The 21,877-nt window shown below is 40.2% G+C and overlaps 1 protein-coding gene across 3 annotated transcripts in view; it reads left to right on the forward strand.

Moving 5' to 3' along the window:
* THSD7B (thrombospondin type 1 domain containing 7B) overlaps nucleotides 1-21,877 on the forward strand; it is a 309,975-nt gene that overhangs the window by 88,684 nt on the left and 199,414 nt on the right. For all 3 annotated transcript variants that reach the window (XM_035331980.1, XM_035331981.1, XM_035331983.1), the window contains exon 4: nucleotides 14,707-15,484. In XM_035331980.1, coding sequence (XP_035187871.1) covers nucleotides 14,707-15,484 — 778 coding nt within the window. The remainder of the gene's footprint in view (nucleotides 1-14,706; nucleotides 15,485-21,877) is intronic.

The following is a 21,877-nucleotide window of genomic DNA, read 5'->3' on the forward strand; positions in this document are numbered from 1 at the left end:
GGAAAAAATTAATGAATTCTCCTGCCTGCCCATCCAACTCATTTGGCTGAGGTTTGAATTCCCTCAAGAAAGGAAATATGAAAGGTTTTACAGGAAGTAGCAGCTGTTCTTCTTCCTCCCTGGGGCGAAGGATATGCACCGTGATCAGTAAAACCACCCATCTTTTATCAGAGTGATTGGCACCCAGTGACTTGATACAACAGTCCAGCTGTTGAATGCTGTAATCCTGGAGGGTCAGCTGGCATATGCAGTTGTTACTACTGTGTGCTGCTGCTTTATGTACTTGATGCTGAATTAATATTTTATTGTAGCTTATATAAACAATTTCATTATAATTGCATGATTTAGGAGTCTTTTCAGGTGGTCATAAAAAGGTACTTCTGAGCCCTTCTAAAATTTGGAAGGGGAAAATCTGTTTGCCAATAAATTATGAATGTAAAAAACCTCACAGTCCTGTCGTTATGGGTGGGTTTATCGACATATGAAGCTTGTGAAGGGCTTTATATATTTGTAATCTGAAGAAGAGTTTATAAAATACTCTTATTAGTTAGTTTTTTTTTTTTTTAAAAAAACAAACAACTAAAAGCAGCTGTTACCATAAGTATCTTTGTTATGCATAGTGTTCTTCAGTTATTAAATGTGAAATGAAATTATTTGAAATGCCATTGCTTATAATGCAGAAGACAAATCAGTACCTGAGATACTGAACCTTGCAGTCAGAGAGAGCTCCAGTGGACTTGTTTTTCTAACAAGGCACTGCAGCACCTAATAAGTGGGAAGAATCTTTCTAAGAGGGTTTATGCAAAATATCTTTGGCTTACATCTGTGTTTCTACTTACACGAACGTCTGAGGCTGATTTATTCTGGAGACTGAGCTATTTGAATACGTTGCATTACAGCAGGTGCGTGTTTCTATCAGCATTCTGGTGCAGTGCTCTGCTCCGTCTGCTTGGTGCGAATATGATCCTCTGCCTGGTGTAATTACAGCAGCGATAGGCCTTTGGGCTGAAGTTGTGGGAATGAAAATCCACAGAGGTGTGTCGACTGAGAGAGAGGGTCCATCTTTCGTAAAAATTTAAGTGGGTGTTTCTTAAGGTAAATTCTCTCTTCCCTGCTTTTCAAGGGCTTGTTCTTTTGTTATGTAAATTGACTTCAGATGTACTCAGTAGTGGGGGGATGTTTTCTAAATACAGAGATGTCTGGTATCTTTGCTAGGGTATATTCTTCCATGGGGCTGCCTTTCTCTTTTCTTCACTCATGACTTCTTAAGCAGATACTTTTTATCTGGATATGTTTTCTGTAGGGCTGCAGTGGAAAAGATGTACTTAAAACTTCCAGGGCCTCAGGGATGAGGACAGCTGCCCCTTCTGCACTTCACCACGGAGGAGCTGGATCCCTGCCTGATGAGTCCCATCCCTTGCTCCCTCCTGCATAATTTTTGCTTTCTATTATCACATTCACTGCAACCTAATAGCTGCATTAACGTGTGACAGAGCATGTTACAAGTGCCTTGTGTGGATCTCTGCTGTGGGTGGACGACAGGCCTGCGAAGAGCTTATGGGCCAGGATCTGAGGGGAAGACTCTGAAGGAACATCAGAGTGGGCATGTACAAGACTGCCTGATGAAAAACAGGTCATGAGTGAAGCTTTTCTTGTGCTTAAAATCTTGTTCTTGTGCAAAGAGGAAGCACACCTTAGGTATGAGTATAGCCAATTAATTATTGTTAGTATAATTGAAATCCTAAGGGTCTAATCATTGTTAGTCCAGATCTAATTGTTTCTGCATTGTGTTATTCTTTTTGGACCTTATTTTCTTTATATGTGCAATAATATCAAAGTCTGCTGAAAACTAAAACTCATTTGTCATCTGAGAAAGAACTGAAGTAATTTAAGGCCAGTTTTCAAAGATGTAGAATATCTTAAATTTCTAAACTTCAGATAGGATAGACTGTAAATGTTTTTAATATGCAATTAATATGGATTCCATTTTTCTTAGCTCCCTTCTCTTCATTGATTTTGCTATTCAACAGTCATTTTGATTTGTATATATAAAATATATAGCTTAGAGTTAAAAGGATTTCAAATCAAATGGCGTTATTTACTTCAGAATATTCCGAATAATGTTTATTGTGGTAATCTAAGAAAGGAATAGACATTTCTAATAGACTACTTCCAAGTGGCTTGATTGAATTAAAGAATGCCCACTGGAATGAAAACTCAATTAATAGCAGTTATTTTAGTATCCTTAGTGGAAAAAGAGATTTTCTTACTTGGCAGAACTACCAGATTTATACAGCTGGGTGGTCTCCATTGGTTGAGGGTGAGGCAGATTGTTTTCGTGCTGGAGGCTGTGGATGGATATGCCAAGTTTGCTCTGAAGTTTCAGTTCTTTAAATCTGCGTGGGGAGAAGACTCAGAGGTGGATTTCTATCTAGAGGAGGACGGGTAGCCCACTCTGTTTCTCAAGAAGTCTGTGTTAATAGTTTTGTTGTGGTGATGCTGAATCTCCCTGTGCTGGCTAATGAACCAGCTGGGATGTGCTGATGAGCTGGTTCATGTGTAAACAGTGTATTTCTATAAAAGCAGCAACCCCCAGACCCCTCTGAAATCTGTTGTCCAGGAGTATTAGCTAAACGTTTTTATGTCCTGGTCCCCTCAAATCTCTCCCTGCTCTGCCTGTCTGGATTACTGTCAGGGGGGTTGGAGAAATTAGATGAAGAGTGTTTTATCCATTGTCTGCCATCACCAAATTGTCACACATACCCACAGCCTCTGTTGTGACCTCCAAGACACTGAAAGTACCTTCTCAGAGGGAGGAGGAACTGGCTGTGGTATGTCTGCCTCCATCATGGGGTAATCGTGGCACTTTGCACTCTGATGCATCGGGTGCGGATTCTGTAGCACTGAAGGAGTACGAGAACACTGATTCCAAAAAGGGAGAGAAATGGGATAATTTTATGGACATAAATTTCTATGCTTATGTATGAGTGTGTATGGATTTTTACATTGAGCAGGAGATTTACACACATGCACACATTCTTTTCCTTTTATTAAACAAATAATGAATAGCTTTTTCCTAGTCAGATGTGCCTTAAAATATTAAGTCAAAAAGTATTTTTCTTGGCTTATCTTTTCTCCTATGTGGGTAGGCTTTGAGCATGAGCATACAGGTATTTAAAGGTTTGTTTATAATAGCTTCTCCTTTCAGTAATGCTCCTCCAGGACTTGGGACTCATCTGCTGCTTTGATTAAACACTTACAGGAGCAGTGTCTTCTGTCAATATGTAGTAAACTGTGGGATTTCAGGTGCTACCGTGATGAACCCAGATGTGACCTAAATTGAACTGAAAGCAGCTTGAGGTAGGAATGGCTTTTTATCTTCTTGAATCATCTTTGAACTTGTGATCTTCTTGGAAGCATATTTAAATTAATAAACAGTATATTTTCTTGACAATACCGGTAAAGGTACTGCGGGATTTCCATTATCCCGACTTGTTCTTTTTTCAATCATTTCCCAGTTACAATGAGGATGATGAATGAACTTCACCAAGAAATGATATTGTAAAGCATTAGTATTGCTGTGTTGGTGACACAGTGGAACAAAGGTGATTACCAGTGCTGATATTTAATTTAAAAATGTCTAAAAACTTGTACTTGACCCTTTTATATAAAGGTGAACTTGAGTGCTTAGTATGTGCAGGTTTCACCGGCAGTTCTGGCAACAGTGTAAATCTTAGATCTCTTCTGCAGGATAAATGATTATTTCATGTATTCACTAGAACCACTCAGGGCTACAAAAGAAAACTCCTTCCAGTTGTATTTTCATGCAAATATCTTTATTTGTAGTGTAAAAAATTAGAACATTTAGGTACTCTTGTGTAAATTAGTAGCACTTTTTATAAATATCTCTACAACTGAAAGCAGCAGAAGTACCAGATGTGTAATTACATTAGTGCAGATATTCTACAGAAAGCTGCTTCTGTGAAACAGAAACAAGCATAATGTGGAAATCTTTGCTTTTGAGAGAGTGCATGTTATGCACATCATTAACCTGTTAATTAAATATATTAAGGGGCTACATTTTCTGAGGCCTTGTTAAATGATTACTAACATGTAAAAACATTTGTTTCTAAACATCTTTGGTTACAAAGTGTGGGCTAACATTGATAAAACAGATGCTAAGGTTCAGACGTAAAATATGCGTACAACAGATGTGCAGTCATAATTGATACTTCTCCAAGTTGCCATTCCTTTACTTCAGAAAATCATAGCACAGTATCTTTTATGGCAACAGTGGCCAGATTGCCAGGTTAAAATTTGTTCCTCTCTGCTCAGTGAATGGCCTGAGCAGAATTCCTGAACGCTTTGTGCACCCTGCCACATCTTTCAGAGGTTTTCAGGAAACATGGATATATGCTAAGCAAAAGTCATCCTCAGGGTATATATTCTCCAATGTTTAAACATCTGCAAGGACCTGGTTGTAACCCTGTGCTGAAGTTTCTGAAAATGTGTGTAAAGGTGCCTGCCTGATAGACTTTCAGTGATAGCTGAAGACTATTCAGAAATATGTAACTGCTTCAAATTCAGAATAACATAAGGAAAACATCTGTGAAAAGGCAATCTGCCAGTAGTAGTATTCTGACCTCTGAATAATTTGGGTGCATGACTTGATTTTGAATAAGTCCTCTTTAGAACTGAAGTTCTATTTTCAGGTTTCTTTATTTCAGCACTGTAGGTATTAGAAAATCAACCAAACAAAACAAACAAAAAAGCCAACGACAACCTTTCCCTTCCCCTAAATGTGCTTATTCCCACCCTGGGACCAAGGGTTAGCACTCTGCCTGCTGCAGTGCTCAGAAGGCTTGGACTCGTGTTAATTTACTGACGCAGATTTATGGCCAACACTACAGTACTCTCTTCTCTGTTTATACTTAGAGCGTTGCTGGCTTTCGCCCCGGGGAATCCAACTTAACTGGAAAAGAAAAAAAAAATTAAAACAAACAAGCAAATAAAAAATTGCTTTTTATGTTGTAATGCTATATTACTCTGTATTATTGTAGCTTTTGTTGTTCTTGTATGGGAGGTGTGTTTGCAGAGAAGCATTGCAGCAGAGGATCTGTTTCTCTGGATTGGATGTAGCTGTGTGCCATGTCTTGCTCTCCAGGAACTGAGCAGGTATAAAATGCTAGTTTAAAACAAACAACAACAACAAAAAACAACTAGATCTCAATGTTGCCTGATGCAGTGATCTTAATCGGGCAGCGCTTTGCTGTCACTCACCTGCATGTGTAGTCATTTGGAACAATACCTGGGAAATTCAGCATCCAAATGTAAGGGACATAATTCTTTCTTGACATACCTACCTAGATATGCTGTGCTTGCTTAGAGTTTGTAATTCTTGTCACAGGAGTCCCAAGATTTTTCTAGTCTTAACACCTGTGAATCAGAACAAGGCGAAGTGATCGTGTTCCCTGAGTGCAAACTTGAGTGTTTTAGTTTTTCTGTTCTCCTGGACCTTGCAATCAAGAAGCTGAATTTATGATGTGATAGGAAATTACTTGAGTTTGAAAAGTAGTATATTTCTTATTCTCCTCTCCTCTCCTCTCCTCTCCTCTCCTCTCCTCTCCTCTCCTCTCCTCTCCTCTCCTCTCCTCTCCTCTCCTCTCCTCTCCTCCCCTCCCCTCCCCCTCTCCTTTCCTCTCCTCTCCCTGTTTTTCGTTATTAGGGATTTTATTGTTGTTGATATTTATTTATTTATTGCTATATGTCTGTCACTCTTCCCTGAAGTAAAAATCACTTGAGTCACTTGAATCTTAAAGCTCTTCATCCTGGTTTTATGGTGTCTGGAAACTTAAGCACTTTGGCCCTCTCAGATTGATTGGATGCTGCTCAAAGCTCAGCCCTTCTTCCTGACAGCAGCCTGTGCTTAGAGCTACTGGATGAGCAGATTGATTTACTGCTGGAGAATGCTTATCATTCTGAAACTTTGGTGTAGCTGTTTAAATTGTTTATTCCTGTACAGCTTTTTCTAAGTATTGCACTTCCCTGAAGTATTTTTTTCCTAGAATTTGGTGCCTTTAAGAAGGGAGTCAATGGTAATGGAAATTTAATAATAGTTAATTAAAAGCGGATGATTACATGTGGGCTGTAAATAATAATAATAATAAAAAAATGCCCACTACAAAGGAAGGTTTATAGTTCTACAATGACCTCTGTCCAGTCTTTTTAAAATTGTGCATGTTTAAAAATAGCATGTTCCCCATGTATTAACCATGGTTAACCAACCTGATTGCCTTTTGTGATGGGACAACTGGCTGGATAGCTGAGGGGACAGCAGTGGATGTTGTCTGCCAGGACTTCAGCAAGGTTTTTGACACTGTCTCCCATAACATCCTCATAGGCAAGCTCAGGAAGTGCAGGCTGCATGAGGTGATGGTGAGGTGGACTGAGAACTGGCTGGATGGCAGCCCCCAGAGGGTTGTGATCGGTGGCAGAGTCTAGCTGGAGGCCTAGCTAGATTCTTCTCAGTGGTGCCCACCGACAGGACAAGAGGCAGTGGGCACAAACTGCAACTCAAGAAGTTCTGTCTGAACATGAGGAAAAGCTTTGTTGCTGTGAGGGTGACTGAGTGGCACAGGCTGCCCAGAGAGGTTGTGGAGTCTCCTTCCCTGGAGATACTCAAAAGCTGACTGGGCACAACCCTAGGTAATGTGCTGGATGGGGCCCTACTTGAGCAGGGAGGTTGGACTAGATGATCTCCTGAGGTATCTTCCAACCTCAGCTGTTCTGTGATTTAATTATACTACCCATTGCCAGGGATCGCTACCATCAGTGTTCTCCACCTTTGCAGAAATACTAGTAAGTAGCAGTTTGAGCAGCACGGGAAATCCTGCCCGTTGTGTAGCTCTTCTGTAATGCTTGCTTGTTCAGAGTAATGATTGTCTGGTCCATCTCCATGGGGAAATAAGGAATTTCCCTCTTTGGGTGGCAGATGTGCTCATACCTGCGGCCTTCTGTTGTCCCAGCGTGGCACCTCAGTGCCCAATGCTGCATTTTGGTTCCTTTACCGTGGCTTAGTGATTGAAAAAATATGATGTAGGATCTGAAAAAATATGATGACTTCTGTGCTGTAGTGGGTCATAAAATATGCAAGTCGAGAAGGGCACAAAGCCAAGCAGAAAAAATACATTTCTCCCTTAAAATGATGTCTGGAGACACATACACATTTTTCTGTGTTTATGTACATGTGAAGTAAATTCTGGTACTTCAGCATAGCATTAGATAGGTTTTGCAGGTATGCAGATTGGTGCATTCAGTGTTTTCACATTTTCTTTTCCGAGACAATTGTTTGTGTGGATTTTTTTTCTTGACATTTTGAATATCAGAACTTTGTTATTATTTCAAAAAACAAGTATACGGTGAGCATCATGAAAGAATAAGAAAATTAGAAAATGCAGATGTCAAAATTCAGAAGAAGGGATGGAAGTATTTTTGGTGTTTGCCAAGTAATGAATTATTGCAGAACTAATACAAGAATTCTCTTTGTATCTCAGAGCTTGAATACCATGCAGATGTTGAACCACTGCCAGTGTTTCCTCCTCAGCTGTTTTCCACCGAGGCTCTGTCTCAGAGCAATAAGACATTGACAGTGAATTTCCTGATCTGATTCCTGTAGAAACCTGCTGATGCTGATCTTTAAATTGTTTGGCAAAGTTTATTGTGGAGACGTGGATGGGCTGGTCTCTTCTAGAGCCGAGTGCTGCTTCTGTAGCAGTCCTACCTATCTCTGGGCTAGTAGTAAGAAGGTGGGTCTGGAATGAAACCTGGGCTTTGTGTGCTGGAAGAACCACCTGGAGTGACCATCTGTGAGAAGGGCAGTGAGGGGAAGACCTCCATATAGACCTCTTAGATTGTGCTTGAAGGGATTTGCGCTTTCTATGGACTGAAGTTTTAAATATAGGCATAGAGGAGGCTGGGGGTCAGAAGAAGGTGTCTGAGATGGATGTCTGTGCATTTCTTCTGTTTCTCTGGGGAGAGCACAGGCTGCTCTGTGTGGAAACGTGGGCAGTAGCTTGGTTTGGTGCCGATGACCAGTGCAGGTTGTTCTGAACCTGTGCAGCTGTGCTGGTGCTTACAAGCGCTAGGCAGACCTGCCGGGCTGCCCTGCAGGAGCCTCCTCGCCCTTCCTTGCCTTGGCAGACCACCTGGGGAGAAACACTGGAGGGGTTTGTGTGCAGGCGCTGCCTCCAGGAGGCTTTGTAATGCAGGCTGTGGGGTGGGAGATGTTGTGTTACCACTGCTGTATTGATTCTTGGTGGTTTTCAAAGGGAGGACCCAGTTCCCCTTGGGGAATGTAAGCCTCAAAGTCAAGGTGGAGCAGCTGAAGAAACATTTTTCTGTTGCACTTTCTGTTAAGGTTACGTTTAGAAACACCTCAAGAAGACAATTTTGTTTAAAAAGAGTTGTTTTCCATACTTTAGAATTTTTAAGGTGTTAAAGTTTTATTACAACTCTCTAATCCAGTACTGAGATGGTTTTAATTGTATACACAGTATAATACACGTAGTTGTAATTTGCTAGTAACATCTATTTATACTTTTTGTTTTTATAGTATACTTACGTTTATAAACGTTATGACCTGGTCTCCTAATGCCAGTTGCTACCAAGACAAGATATCTGTTTCCACATAACCCTCAAAATACGTCAAACGGGTGTTTCAGAAATGTATTGCAATGTGTGGGCTGCCTTTTTTTTTTTTTTTTTTTTTTTCTTTAAAAGCTGAGAGTTGAAAGAAAAGAATATTTTTCCTTGGGCTATCTCCAGGGTGTGGGCACATGATTGAGTAGCTCAGCTAACGCAGTTTGCATTAGCGCTTAATATTGAGAAGTCCTGCCTTCAAGTGCCAAGGGGTTAGTAAATCACGGAATTTTCATAAACAATGTTCATTACATTTTGCTGTACAATGTCTTACTTGCTGGAGTGTGTCTTGAGTGTTACCGCATGTGGATAATAAGGCAAAAACCTGAAATGTAAAATTGGAACAAAATGCTGCCTGGCTATAAGTCACTGAACTTCACTTTTATTCAGATCTAAGTAAGATGAATAACTGAGCTGCTGAGATACTCATTTGTGTAGGTCATGAAAGTTTTAAAAAGTGCTGCAGATATTTAAAATTAATCACAGGAATCAGAGGAATTTTCTCTGCCATGTGTGATACATGGCAAATATTACAATAGACTTGTTTTGTATAGCATCTTCCATATGAAGTGCTAGAGAAAGCATTTTACTGAATTGCTGCTAATAATATATAGCAAAACTACTGAGATAGTTAAGTACAGGTGAGGAAGAAAAGCTGTATTTTGCTTGAAATGTGGCATTCAATGCAGGGCAGGCATACAGGTAGGCTCTTTCAGAAAGCAGGGGAGTAGGCAGTTATGCAAACAACAGCTTTGCTTAATATTACTTTGTAGTATAAAGTAGTTAAACGTATCAAGCCTGGTGTCAGGCTTTGTACAGAGCTGGTTTGTGCCACAAATATTTAAATCTCATCGCTCTACAAGAAAAGATGAAAGTGGACTGAATACACTGACATGGAGAGAGTACAAATACAAGTGATGTGACTTTCATCAGCATAGTAAGATCTTTGTTGAAATAATTAAAAAAAAAAAAAGGTGGCATTTTGTCAAACGCCTTTGCATCATACCTAAAATAAATTCAGTGGTGAGAAAATGGGGTAGTTCATATGATTTTTAATAGTTTAGTTCATGATAAATAAATATACATCCAAGTCACATTAAAAAATACACATTTCTCTTGAAAAGGGGTTACAGTCACATCTGGTGGCGTTATTCCTCAGCTGGGCTTTAAGGACATCATACCTCTCTGTTCTGATATTCAGGGATCTTTATCTACACTAAGAATTAGTACGTTCTGTTTAAATACAAACTGGCAGGGTCTAGAACAACTGCTCTTCAATTTTAAACTAAAAGACTATTTTTTTTTTTAAGGTAGAAAATTTTTTTTTTTTTTTTTTTTTTTTTTTTTTTGAGTTCTTTCAATGTTCTGTGTATCAGATGGGACTCAGAAAATATCTATTGCCTGTTTGAAAGAAATTGCTAACACAGTACTCTACTTAACTGATTGCTCATCTTGTCCTAAGTTTGCAAATTAGTACATAGCTACAGGGACAAAATAATTGCAGAAGATGCTTATTCAATGAATTCTCAGATGGCGAAATGGTTGCAATTAAGCTAAATGTCACATTAAACACAGCATAATTATTGTACCAGTCCTTATTAAGCAATAACATACTTATTAAGCAACTCTTATTGGGATATCTATTTGAGATTTGATACTTAGTTGTGTTTCATTTTGTCTGTAATATGTAATTATTGTCTGAATAGCCTGCTTGCCTTACGTGTTTGTGACCCGGGTGTCAAAGAGCAGATGCTACTGTATCCTTTCAGACACAATTATTGCATAATTGGAGGTAGGTCTTGCAGGCAGGAAAAGCAGATCAGGGCCCACTACATGAAATAAAATACAATTGCAGTGCTGTATTGCTTGCTTTTACCTGCATTAGGGAAGCTCTGTGGGCTAATTATATGGTTATCTTTTTGTTGGACAAAGGATGGCAAACAGAACAAGGTGGTGTTTTTCTTCATAAGATTGAATTTATTAATTGCTTTCATATCATTATCATCACATAGCGTTACAGATGTAAGAGGTGGTGGGATGTCTTTTTTTTATATATTTTTTTGTTGCCTGGCTTCTCATTTTTGGAAATGGTGATTTGATAGACCTTCTCTTCAGTTTTCTTCCCCACCTTCCTGAGATGTTGCTTACAGAACATAACCATCAGCCACATACGTGGCCATGCACTTTTTTCTTACTGCACTTGGGTCTGTTTCTATGGATGCTCCTGCCTTTGGAGGAGCATCAACACTCCTTTTGTCTTGGACATTTTGTTGCAGTTTTCATCTTTTCTTGAATGTTTGCCTTCTTGAATTTTGAGGCCTTTGCTCATAGCGGGGCAAAAAAATGTTACTTTTTGGTGGTGGTGTGAGACCACGAGTCTGTCCACTATTTGATTAGGTTACAATTTAGGAGATGGACAACGTCTATGCTTTGTCTTCATCTTTTTGTACTTTCCATAGGCTGTTCACCTATGAAAATGAAATAGATTTCATTTTATTTAGTCTTGTGCTTTAATTACCAGTGGCCTCCCATTCAAGGCTGGGAACTGTAATGCATCTTTTTAAAGTTCTAGCCTTTGATGCATAAGTTCCAGTGGGTTTTTAATAAAATATTGTTAATACTATTACTCATGTTCTGCTGAGATGTTCCTTCTAATTGACTCAGATTTATTTCAAGGAAGGTGTAAATTTAACCTGGCTCCTCTAAAAAAAACTTTAAATACTAATTACAAAGCAGACTATTGACTGGGAAGTATTTATATCCTTCTCCTCAGTTAAGCTACTGAACAGGATATTTAACTAAGCAATGAAACATTGAGGATAAGTTTACTGCTGTGTCCTGAAGAGACCGTCGGAAGTGAAGAAACGTCTGCAGTAATGGGATTTGCATCTGATTTTTCACCCTTATTTTTTAGTGCTTATTTTTGGCATGCCAAGAGTAGCCTAATAGGCTATATTTTTAGCATGTTTGCCAGAGAATAATTGCAAATTGTGATGTGTCTAATTATAATGTAATAATTGCTTATGAGTCCTTTCTTTTATTTGTAATTTTTCTTTCTAAATTCACACATGACATTAAGTAAAGGTCACTTCTTCCTAAGGCTCCTACTGCACGTCTATCCTGTTAATGTTGGGACTGGTAGACCCGTAGCTCTTACATAGAACAGTTCTTGAGCAACACCCAGGAAAGTAGCAGTACTGAAGAGATGAGTTTTGTGCAATGGTGAAAGAGTAGTGGTAGGTTTGGTGAGCGTAATTTGGCCAGCCTTCTTCAGCTGCTTTTTATTTCTCTATGGGGGTTTTTAGTGGTATTTTGACATAGAGGAATATGGATTTTAAATTCTCCTGTCCTAAGAAAGAAGTAGTAAATCCTAAATTGGCATCGTGTGTTCCAAACAGTTTGTGAGCAAAATGCACTAAGCTGAAGTGAAACAATATTGCTCATGAGTTTTTACTTTAAAAACAGACTTGTGAAAAAATAAACGTTGCCTGCACTGAAACTTGCAGATCTCAAACGAAATGAAATTGTCTTTGTAAAGCTGCTTCAGAGAAATGTTGAAATAAACTCATGATACAGCTGCATTGTGATGCTTAGTCTTTGTAGTAGTTACTTTCCTCTGTTATTACAAAGCCACCTATACTCGAGTTTTGAATTTTGATTCCTATTTTTAGCAAGATGACAGCACATACGTAATCTGATGTCTGTTTTGAATCTTGGCATTTTATTGGAATAGTCTTTTAAGTCAAAATGACATATCAAGAGCAGACATTCAAATTCTCGATAGACTTCTTCGTGTATCTGAACTTCAAAAGCATAAAATCTCATTTTTTGAATCTTCAGTTTTTAAGCCCCTTTAATTATGGTGAAAGTCAATGCTAACTAACTATAATTAGTATAGTATTGTGGTGTATAGTAAAATTTGCTGCTGTGTTTTCCCATTTAAGATGTGTCACTGTTGAGTCCTTACCTAGCACCGATATCTTTTGGTGTGAAAATACAGGCACAAAAGGGACAAAGGCTTTTCACATAGCCTGAAGACTGGATGCATCAAAAACTGGAGCTGTCTAAACCCCAATGACTCTGAAAATCCATCTTTCTAGCTGCTTTTTGACCACAAGAGGAGGTGTCAGACTCAGGGAAGCATTGCAGTCATAGCCTGGAGGATGAGGGAGGAAAAGCAGCCACTAAAGGGACATCTCCTGAATCTCTGCTTTGTAATCACAGCTGTTGGTCTGCAGGGTGCTGGCAACAAATGGTGCAACAAGGACAGGTGGTGGCATCACTGTCCACCTGACTGGCCAGACCGTGTTCCACATGTGCCTCTAAAGTTCCCGAGGCAGCTCTGGGGAGATCTGTAGTAACCTCTAATCACTAAAAATCTGTAATGTCAGGAGTGGTGATGCCAGAGGAAGGTCAACAGTGGTAGCTCAGTGAGGCTCTTCAAGATTTGTATTGATGTTACTGCATTGTTCCAAAGTCCCTGCGCAGGATGTGTTGTAGCAGAATCTTGGTTATACCCGAAGTATTTACTTTCCCTCTTTTATTAACTATGGAAAAGGACGATTATTATTTATTTATTTATTTTCATAATATCAAGGCCCTGGCTCTGAAAGATTCAGTTCTCTCTCCATAAAGAAAAAAACAACAGGTTTACCTACAAAAACATTATCAGCTAGATGAAATACATGGTGTTATAACTGCAGCCATTACGGGGGCTGTTTTGTTTTTATGTGTTTGTTTTCTTAGTGTAAGCATATAACTGATTCTGGTAGTTTTAAGAATCAATTTTAAAAAACTTGTCTGGAGTAACATTTCTTAATATAAATTGATCTATTTATTGTAAGTTCATTTTCTGCCATGAAAAAAAAAAACACAGAAGTTATTGTTAGTTGCAGCGCACTTACAAGTGTGGACTGCATATGCAATGTTCTTACCCAGTGAAATGGTTCCATTACGGGGTATTGGGAAGTTTTTAAACTTAGGAATGAGATGAAACCCTCTTGAGACATGATCATTAAAATCCCTTTAATATGTTAAGATTCAGCCTGAGTGCTTTCCGCTACCTTTTCTTCTCATTTTGAAAGCAATTCTGTACTTTATAGCCCTTAGATTATTCTGTGGGCTAGGTGGATTTTTGTGGAATAATATTTTTAGAGAAAAATCTTTCTATTTAGCCTTGTCTGATTTAAGTTCACTTGCAAATCCTTAAATAACATTCATACAGTTACATGAGTATGTTCGTGCGCTCCATGAACTGAAAATGAGATTCGTGGGTTTAATTTTGATTTTGTTTCTCTTGTTGAATGACTAGCTTTCCCCCCATCTATAGTACCGCATACTGCAAACAGGGACGACTTGCTCGAGCTACTTCCCAGGGTAATTTAGAAGCTGAAGCATGTGAGGAGCCTTTTCCGCTCTATGGGGCCGTGCTCGCAAAGCAGCGCCCGGCGGGACCCGTTCTGTAGTATTTACACTGTAATGCAAAGGCAGTTCCTCCATTTTGCACTCCTATTAAGCGTGTGCTTTTATTTCCATAGCATTTATCCTCACCGTTTTATCACTGCAGATGATGATTCAGCTCCTTCCCAGAGCAGTTTATTCCATTGACTAATTGCTCTATTAAGAATGTTTTCCTCTTATCTAACTTGACTTTCTTTTCCTATTAGATTATCATTCCTTTATGATCGTTTTTATACTCATTTGTACAAGAGGAATTAAATATTCATATTTCCTCAGGCTTTGGGGTGCATTTTACTGCTGCAGAAATGTACCTGGCCTGGCCTTAATTTGTGGGGCATTGGAAGGCAACATTTTTTTCCAAGTGCTGGGGAGCAGTTGGCATCCTGTGATGCGAGTACATGGGGAGGAGAAGTGGCTTGTGAACCCAAATGTAGCCGATTTCAGGGACTAGCTGATAGTTATTCACTTTGTAATGGATTCCAGAGCATGGTTTTGCTGTTGTTGGGTGAGATTGCTGGCCTGGCATGGCTCAAGCCTCTTCTTTTGCAGGTCACTGGGGCCGATGTGTGGGTGACTGCGGTTCGGGGGGCACTCGCAGCCGGGCCGTCTGGTGCACCCACACTGAGGGCTGGACGTCCCACCACGCGAACTGCGACCAGAAAGAGAAGCCTGAAAGCCATCGGAGGTGCTTTAAGGTCTGCGACTGGCACCTGGAGCTGTTCGAGTGGGAGGTTTCGGGATGGGGTGCCTGTGTGCCCGGCGGTGAGGCCGGGGCCTGCGTCACAGCGCAGCACGGCCTGCAGCGCCGCAGCGCCCGCTGCCTCCAGAAGCTGAACAGGAGCACCGTCGCCAGCGAGATCTGCGAGCACCTCGCACCCCGGCCGCCCCTCGAGCAGGCCTGCCTGGTACCGTGCCCGCGGGACTGCGTCGTCTCCGACTTCTCCGCCTGGTCCCAGTGTGGTGGGGGCTGCGCCAGGACCATGCGGCACCGGACGCGTGCTGTTGTTGCTCCCCCGCTGTATGGGGGCGCGCCGTGCCCCAACCTGACGGAGTCGAGGCTCTGCGAAATGGCCGCCTGTCCCCTCGGGGAGGAGGAGCACACCTACAGCCTCAAGGTGGGGCCCTGGGGCGAGTGCAGGCTGCCCCATCATGAGGACGTGAGCATGGCTGGGAGAGCCATGCTGGATTTTGCTGCAGACTCTGGAGAGCCGAGCGTGTCCTGGCTCGAAGGCCATAAAGCCCACCATCGTGCCTGGGAGGTGCAGGTCGGTTATCAGAGCAGGCCGGTCAGGTGCGTGAGGAGCGACGGCAAAAATGTCGTGCTGAGGTAAGGGCCTCATCTTTGACGTCCTTTCTTTTATATGTCGCTACTTTTCATGGCCACACCGCGAGTGTATTTGCCTTCTTGAGTTTTAAATGCAAATTTTTATGTGTTTTCTTTGCAGTCTGCTTTTTGATTTAATTCCCTTCTTGTGAAGCTAGCATCCCCAGAATATTTTGCATGCTTCTATGATTCGTGACTGTTTAATTCATTTTATGTTTTTTAATATTTCTCGTCTGTTTTTTGTTGTTTTGAGGAAACCTCAAGGAAATGGAGTTATATACATATCACTTCCCACTATAGCTGTAGGAGAGGGAGGTGCTGAACACGGAAAGGTTTCGTTCTCAATCACCTACTGCATATATTTGGCTGAAGAGCCTAAAATAACATCAGCTTAAACTCCTTCGTTCTTAAAAATCAACACTGAATAAATTGAGAAGTGTGAACCTGAAAAGGACTTGCAAATTTACTAGAAGATATTTCTTGGACAGATAGATCAGTGAGCAAAGCCATGATTGTCTCCTGCTTTTGAGGAGCCTTCATGTTTGTGAGACTCTGATACAAGATTCGTGACTTGCATTTCTTTCTTTGACAGTGGTTGTTGATTTCTATCCTCGTGTGTTTTAGCTAACAATTTTCCTTAGTCCATGCAGGTTGCTTTACTGTAATTCAAATGTGAAGGTTACAATAATGTACAGCAAATAATGGAAAGATTTATTCTCTCCATTTCTTGCATTTAAATTTAAGTTATCTGAGCTCTGTCATTTGACTTCAGATTGAATTTGGGCAGATGCCAGGAGTTATAGATTGCTGTGGAATTGATTGAGTTCTGAGAAAGTCAGAAGTAAGATTTCTGAAGAACTTCTTAGAAGTTCTTGGAAAATCCTGCTCCTGAATTTTGCAGAAATCGATCTTTCTCAGTAATCTATAGCTCCTGGTGCCTGCACAAATTCATATGGCAGAGATAAGGGGTTATTTTGTCTCCAGTTCGCTGCCCCTGTTTATGTCAGAAATGTTCTTGCACACATACTGAGGTGCAAATATACATTCTAGCCTTTTTGCTACCTCCTCCTATTACATCTGTAGCAAAGTACATATTTTTTATTGCTTGGAAAAAAGTCAAGATTTGTGAACTGTTGCAGCAGTTTCTAACATCTTGACTTTATTACTAGTCTCTAATATATGCTGATTCTAAGTATACAGATTTTATGCTCATGTAGCTGCTTGACTTTACTGGAGTTACTTGTGATTTATGGTACTGTGAAATCCACAGCAGGTTTATGTACGTTAACATGTGTTAGCTGCTTTTCTGCCTTGTATCTCGTTCCTTATCAGTGGCTCTGGATAGGGAATACTGACTTGTTAAACTTTCAGTGTCTCAGCCCTCACACGCGCAGTGGTGCATTTGCTGTAGGAATGGGGAACGGAAGACACTGTTTTCATACTTTGCTCTTCGTTTCACTGCTGTGTGAGTAATACATTGAACTTATGGATGTCATCACATAAGGTCCCTGAAGGTTAAATTTCAGTGTTTCTACCTGTGATCAAGATGTCTTCTTCCCTGCTCCTTTCCCTTTTCCTTCCTTTCTTTTTAGCTGATCCAGTCCCCTGTTTGGAGCATACAGCTCCATTAGCAGACTTTTTACAGTCCTGGCAGATGTTTTTGTTGGGGCTGTGTCTCAGCTGAGGCTAACCCATCCTTTTCTCTTAGTAAGCCCATATACAAGGGGAAAATCCATAGATTCCATAGGGGATAAAAGGTCTTTTTTAAAACCAAACCACACAAACACAAACAAACAAAACCCCTTGTTATTACTTGTAGCCATGTAGCTTGAACTTGGAAACGTAAAACCCAAACCTAAAATCCATCATAAAATCCAACTCGTGTTTAATTTCAGGGCTCTAGTGTCACTGATAAATACCCCTGACAACAACTCCCTAAAAACATCCCATGTTAATGCCTTCCTCGTTCCATTGTGCAGCATATTTGCTGCCATTCACCTGAAGAATGGATCAGATCTTGCAGATGTCACTTTACAAGAGTGATGATATTTTGGCTACTGATAAAGAAGAGTAAATGCATTTGCATAACCCTGAAGCAGGGCTTGGCAGACAGCCAAATGTCTGCTGTAAAACTGGGAAGAAGTGCTTTATTTGTGCTTTTTCATTTTCCTGGCTGAGATTTCCTATTTAGAATAACACTATTGAGTGAGTACCGATGAGAGATACAAATTAAATTTCTAGGGAACTGAGGGAGAGAGAAATATCCCTAGATGTGGCCTAGGGATCCTAGAGATGTTTCAGTGAGGTCTCTGAGCTGCACGGTTATTGGGGTGTGTTGGGATTTTATCGCCACCACTCTTCCTTCTGCCACGAACCCAAAGAAAAGCAGCAGGTGATGTGAGCGGTCAGTTTAACACCATTACCTGTCAAAAGCCATGTGAGGATAGCAAACACATATCCTGCTCATTTCCAAATTTATAATGCAGCTGCAACAACGGCTCTGTGGTGTCCACAAGTGGTGTCTGTTGCCTAATTTATTATCAAAGTTGATAAATTTACCTGTTTCTAATCTCAGGACTGTTTGTCAGCCAATTACGCCAGCAATCAGCAATCATTATGCATGCTAATGAGGGGTTACACTGCTACAGTGCTTGGTGAAAGAACAGGCTTTTGCAAAAAAAATGGATTTTGGTGGCATGGGTGCAAGCTGTATTTTAAGGACTAAATGACTGAACATATCCACTTCTTAGAGATGCAAAGTTACCGGTAAGAAATTAATTTTCACCTCTTCATTAACAAGTTTGTGATTCATGAGAACAGCAAAAGTTGCCCTTTCTCTTGTGAGATAAGGAGCAGCAGCAGGAAATGCGCCTGACATTTGTTTTCCATTTTTCACCAATTTTCCGGTTGTGGTGTAGAATCCAGAAAAAAAAGATCCTTTGGTTTCACAGCAAACCCTTGGGTGAGAGCTGAAGAATCCTTTGCTTTACAAGGAAAACATTGTTTTCATTTAAATCGTTGGTCCTGTGAAGTTTTGAGTGTCTGTATCAGCCTTGAAGGTGCAATAGAAGATGCTAGGAATTTCTGAAGTAAATCTTGTAAAGTGGAGTTACTTTGAAAGGAGCGCAAGTGCTTGGAAGACAGGACGGACTGCATCAGGCACATAGAAGCGGGGAACGTTTTTGATGAAATGTTTAGATGGGAGGATCTGCATTTGTCAAAATGAATGAAAAAGGGAGAAAGGGAGAGAAAAGGCAGAGATGGACCTTTTCTTGTTGAAAAACACTTGAAATTAAGACAACCGCCGAACAGAATGTCCGTAGAACTTGAGACAGGTTCAGAAAGAATTTTGGTGTGAAAACTTGATATTCGTAAAACCTAAAAGGAGTAGGATCAAAATGAAATACTCTTAGAGATATTAGAGAGTCTGTTTAAAGCTTCCTTTATTTAAAAAAGCCTAATTTTAAAAATTCTTTTTCAGATAAAACAGTTTTAACTTCCTTCAAATCTTCCATCCAGTAACAAAATCAACCATAAACACTTCCATGCCTTTAAGAAAATCTCTGAAAAAGTTGCAACCAATTTTCTGTTAGAACTTCTGCTGGGTTCGGTTTTCTGTTTTGTCACAGTTGTAAAAACCTACTGAGGAGTGAGATGAAGGACTTTTTTTTTTTTTCTTTTCCTATTTAATTTAGACACTAAATGGTAATTTAGTGAAATAAGTGCCTGTAGCTAAACACTAGAATCCTAAATAAATTTGTCCTGATTTTTCTAACTTGACGAGTGCATTCACTCGGCACGGTAGTATTCCCAGCAAGCATACGGAGAAGTTAGCATCAGGAGCAAACAGTTTTAGTGCCTTTTTTTTTGGTTATTATTTGGATGAGGAGTCTTTTTTAGGTACGTGTTTCTTAAACTCTTCATTCCGTGTGCAAGGTGATGATGATATAATGGAGTTGGATTTGGGATTCAGTTTACTTTGCCTTTGTCAGTGAAAATTCAGGTCAAATTCAGTCAATGGACCGGCAGATGGAGGACGTGGTAGAGCAGCACTCAGTTCTTTTGTTTACCTCTGTAATTTGAATTTACATTATCCATTTCCTAGTGGATTGCACTTAACCACCGTGCTGTCGTACATTTCTTGGAAAAATTATTTGCAATTTCTGCTGTTGACACTATTCTGTTCTCTAGATGAGAACAAAATTTCACAGTGCAGAGGTGGAAATGCTGTGCTGTAGTACACTTACATGTAATGGCTGTGATTCTGTTCTGGGAGAGGAGGGGGGTGTGTGTGTGTGTGTGCATTCAGGTTTTTTCCCAGCAGATGTAGGAATCAAGCCTCAGTGCTCAGGCTTGAAAAACAAATCCCCGAGCTATTGGATAAGGAGGTCCTTAAAAAAAAAAAGTCTAATTTCCTTTGCTTTTATTAAAAGCACACAAAACAAACAGTGACCATGTTTTTTCTTTCCAATTAGAGTAACATTTTGGAAATGCTGTCCAATAATAACTAGACTTTTTCTTTGTTTTTAAAATTGTGCTGAAAGCCAACAGCTTCTGTAGCCCTGAGATCTAAATGCCTGCCTAGTTGGCACAAATATGTCAGCATTTATTTTTAATCGCAGCAGAGGATCTCGTGCATTAAGCTCTGGAGACACCAGAACGTACACATCTTAGACACTACATACAGCCTGTGTTCCTTTGGATCATGAGCCTCCCTTTGGTCAGGAAAAAAGTGTTTGGATACTGTTAAGAATACAGCAAGGCTCTGTCCACAACAGTCATTATTAGACCGTAATGAGTCCTGTGCCAGGAACTCTATTCCCCCTCAGTACACAGAAGAGTAAGAAGGCGCTCTGCCACTCGAGTGGTTTAAGCTTCATGCATCTGTTGTCTGTTAACTGACTGATCCATCTTAAACTGCAGGCAGCATAACATACGCTGCAAAACAATTCCTGGAGTTTTACAGTATCACTCCAGCCCTGCAACACAGAAAGCATCAGTCGTGGAAGTACGTTGTAATATTGCAGTCACCAGATTGACTCCTAAAAGGAAGATCTATCCTGAATACATTATCATGTGGAAAGTTAGTGTAAAAACCTGGGCTTATGAAGTACCTGCCATCCCCAGGACTTCCTTCCTTCCCTGCTGCTTTGCTAACTGAGGTTTGTAGGCTCAGATCAATGAATGTCGCCCACCCCTGGGTTTCATCTGTATCAGATTGTTCTGAGTACATCAGTTACACGAAAGAATGTGTCTGAATTTCATGCAAAAGGATGGGCTGTGTTTTTACATGTGTATTTGTGTTCCTCGGTGTCACAATTAATTTGACTTTGAGGCTCTGGACGAGTGAGTACAAGTTAATTAGATTCACTTTCTGTTTGGCTGTTGCATGCAATTCTCCCTCAAAAACATCTACCCAAGCAGAAGGATGAAAACTGCCAGCTCCACATCTTGTTCACCTTAAGGTCAACAAAGTTCTCTTTAGCCTTTTATAGGAGGAGAAGCGGAGGGATTTGCAGAGAAGGAATGAGCTTTCAGGCTTCACATACTTGCAAGTCCTGCACATAGCAAGGATGCGTGCTGGGCAGAGATGTCTTTTACAGCCCCAGTGTTGGTGTATGTGTGACTCCATTGGAACAGTGTTGGAGGTATTGTCTTGTCTAGGATTGGGGCCAGCAATACTCATTTTGAAGAAGACCCCAAAGCAGATTTTTAAAGGCTTCGTTTTCTTTGGTATTTCAGCACAGATCAGATCAGACTTAAATTTCTCATTTGCAGTGGTGCAACCCCCAGAATGGGTTTGGGTTTTCTTGTTGGTATCTGAACAGCAAATTCTGATTATTCTTTTGAATGTGAGGTGAATAGCCCTACATGCTGTGTTCTTAGGTTAACTCTAGTTTTCTGGTACAGTCACTCAGGACAATGATTTCCATTAGCTAGTATTTTATCTACTCAAAATCAGGAATCCTTTCTTGTTAGCACTGTGGCATTGGTGGCTCACCTGATAACTCCGTTATAAAAGTAGGAAAAAGGAAAGAAGGTTACAATTTGCGTGACTCTACCCGCCTCATGTTCCAACCAAGACTCAAAATCACTGGCCTAGCTCAAGTTCAGGTATAACAATTATCACTTTTCAGTCCTTGGTTCAGTGGCGTTGATGTTTTGTACCAGATGCAGCTATGCAATCAGTTACATTCAACATGTGATAGAGGCATGAGTTTTTTTTTTTTTTAAATATAAACAAGAATAATTTGGGGGCATATCACAGGTTTCTACTTGAAGGAGTTGTTAAAATAAACCTTAGCAAATTCATCCTCCCTGCACCTGTGAGACTATTATTCTAGGTGATGAAGCTGAGACAAAAAGTGTTGAGTTTTACTTCAAAACTAAAAAAAA

This window comes from Oxyura jamaicensis, chromosome 7 (assembly GCF_011077185.1).
Source record: "Oxyura jamaicensis isolate SHBP4307 breed ruddy duck chromosome 7, BPBGC_Ojam_1.0, whole genome shotgun sequence".
In the NCBI taxonomy this organism is placed as follows: domain Eukaryota; kingdom Metazoa; phylum Chordata; class Aves; order Anseriformes; family Anatidae; genus Oxyura; species Oxyura jamaicensis.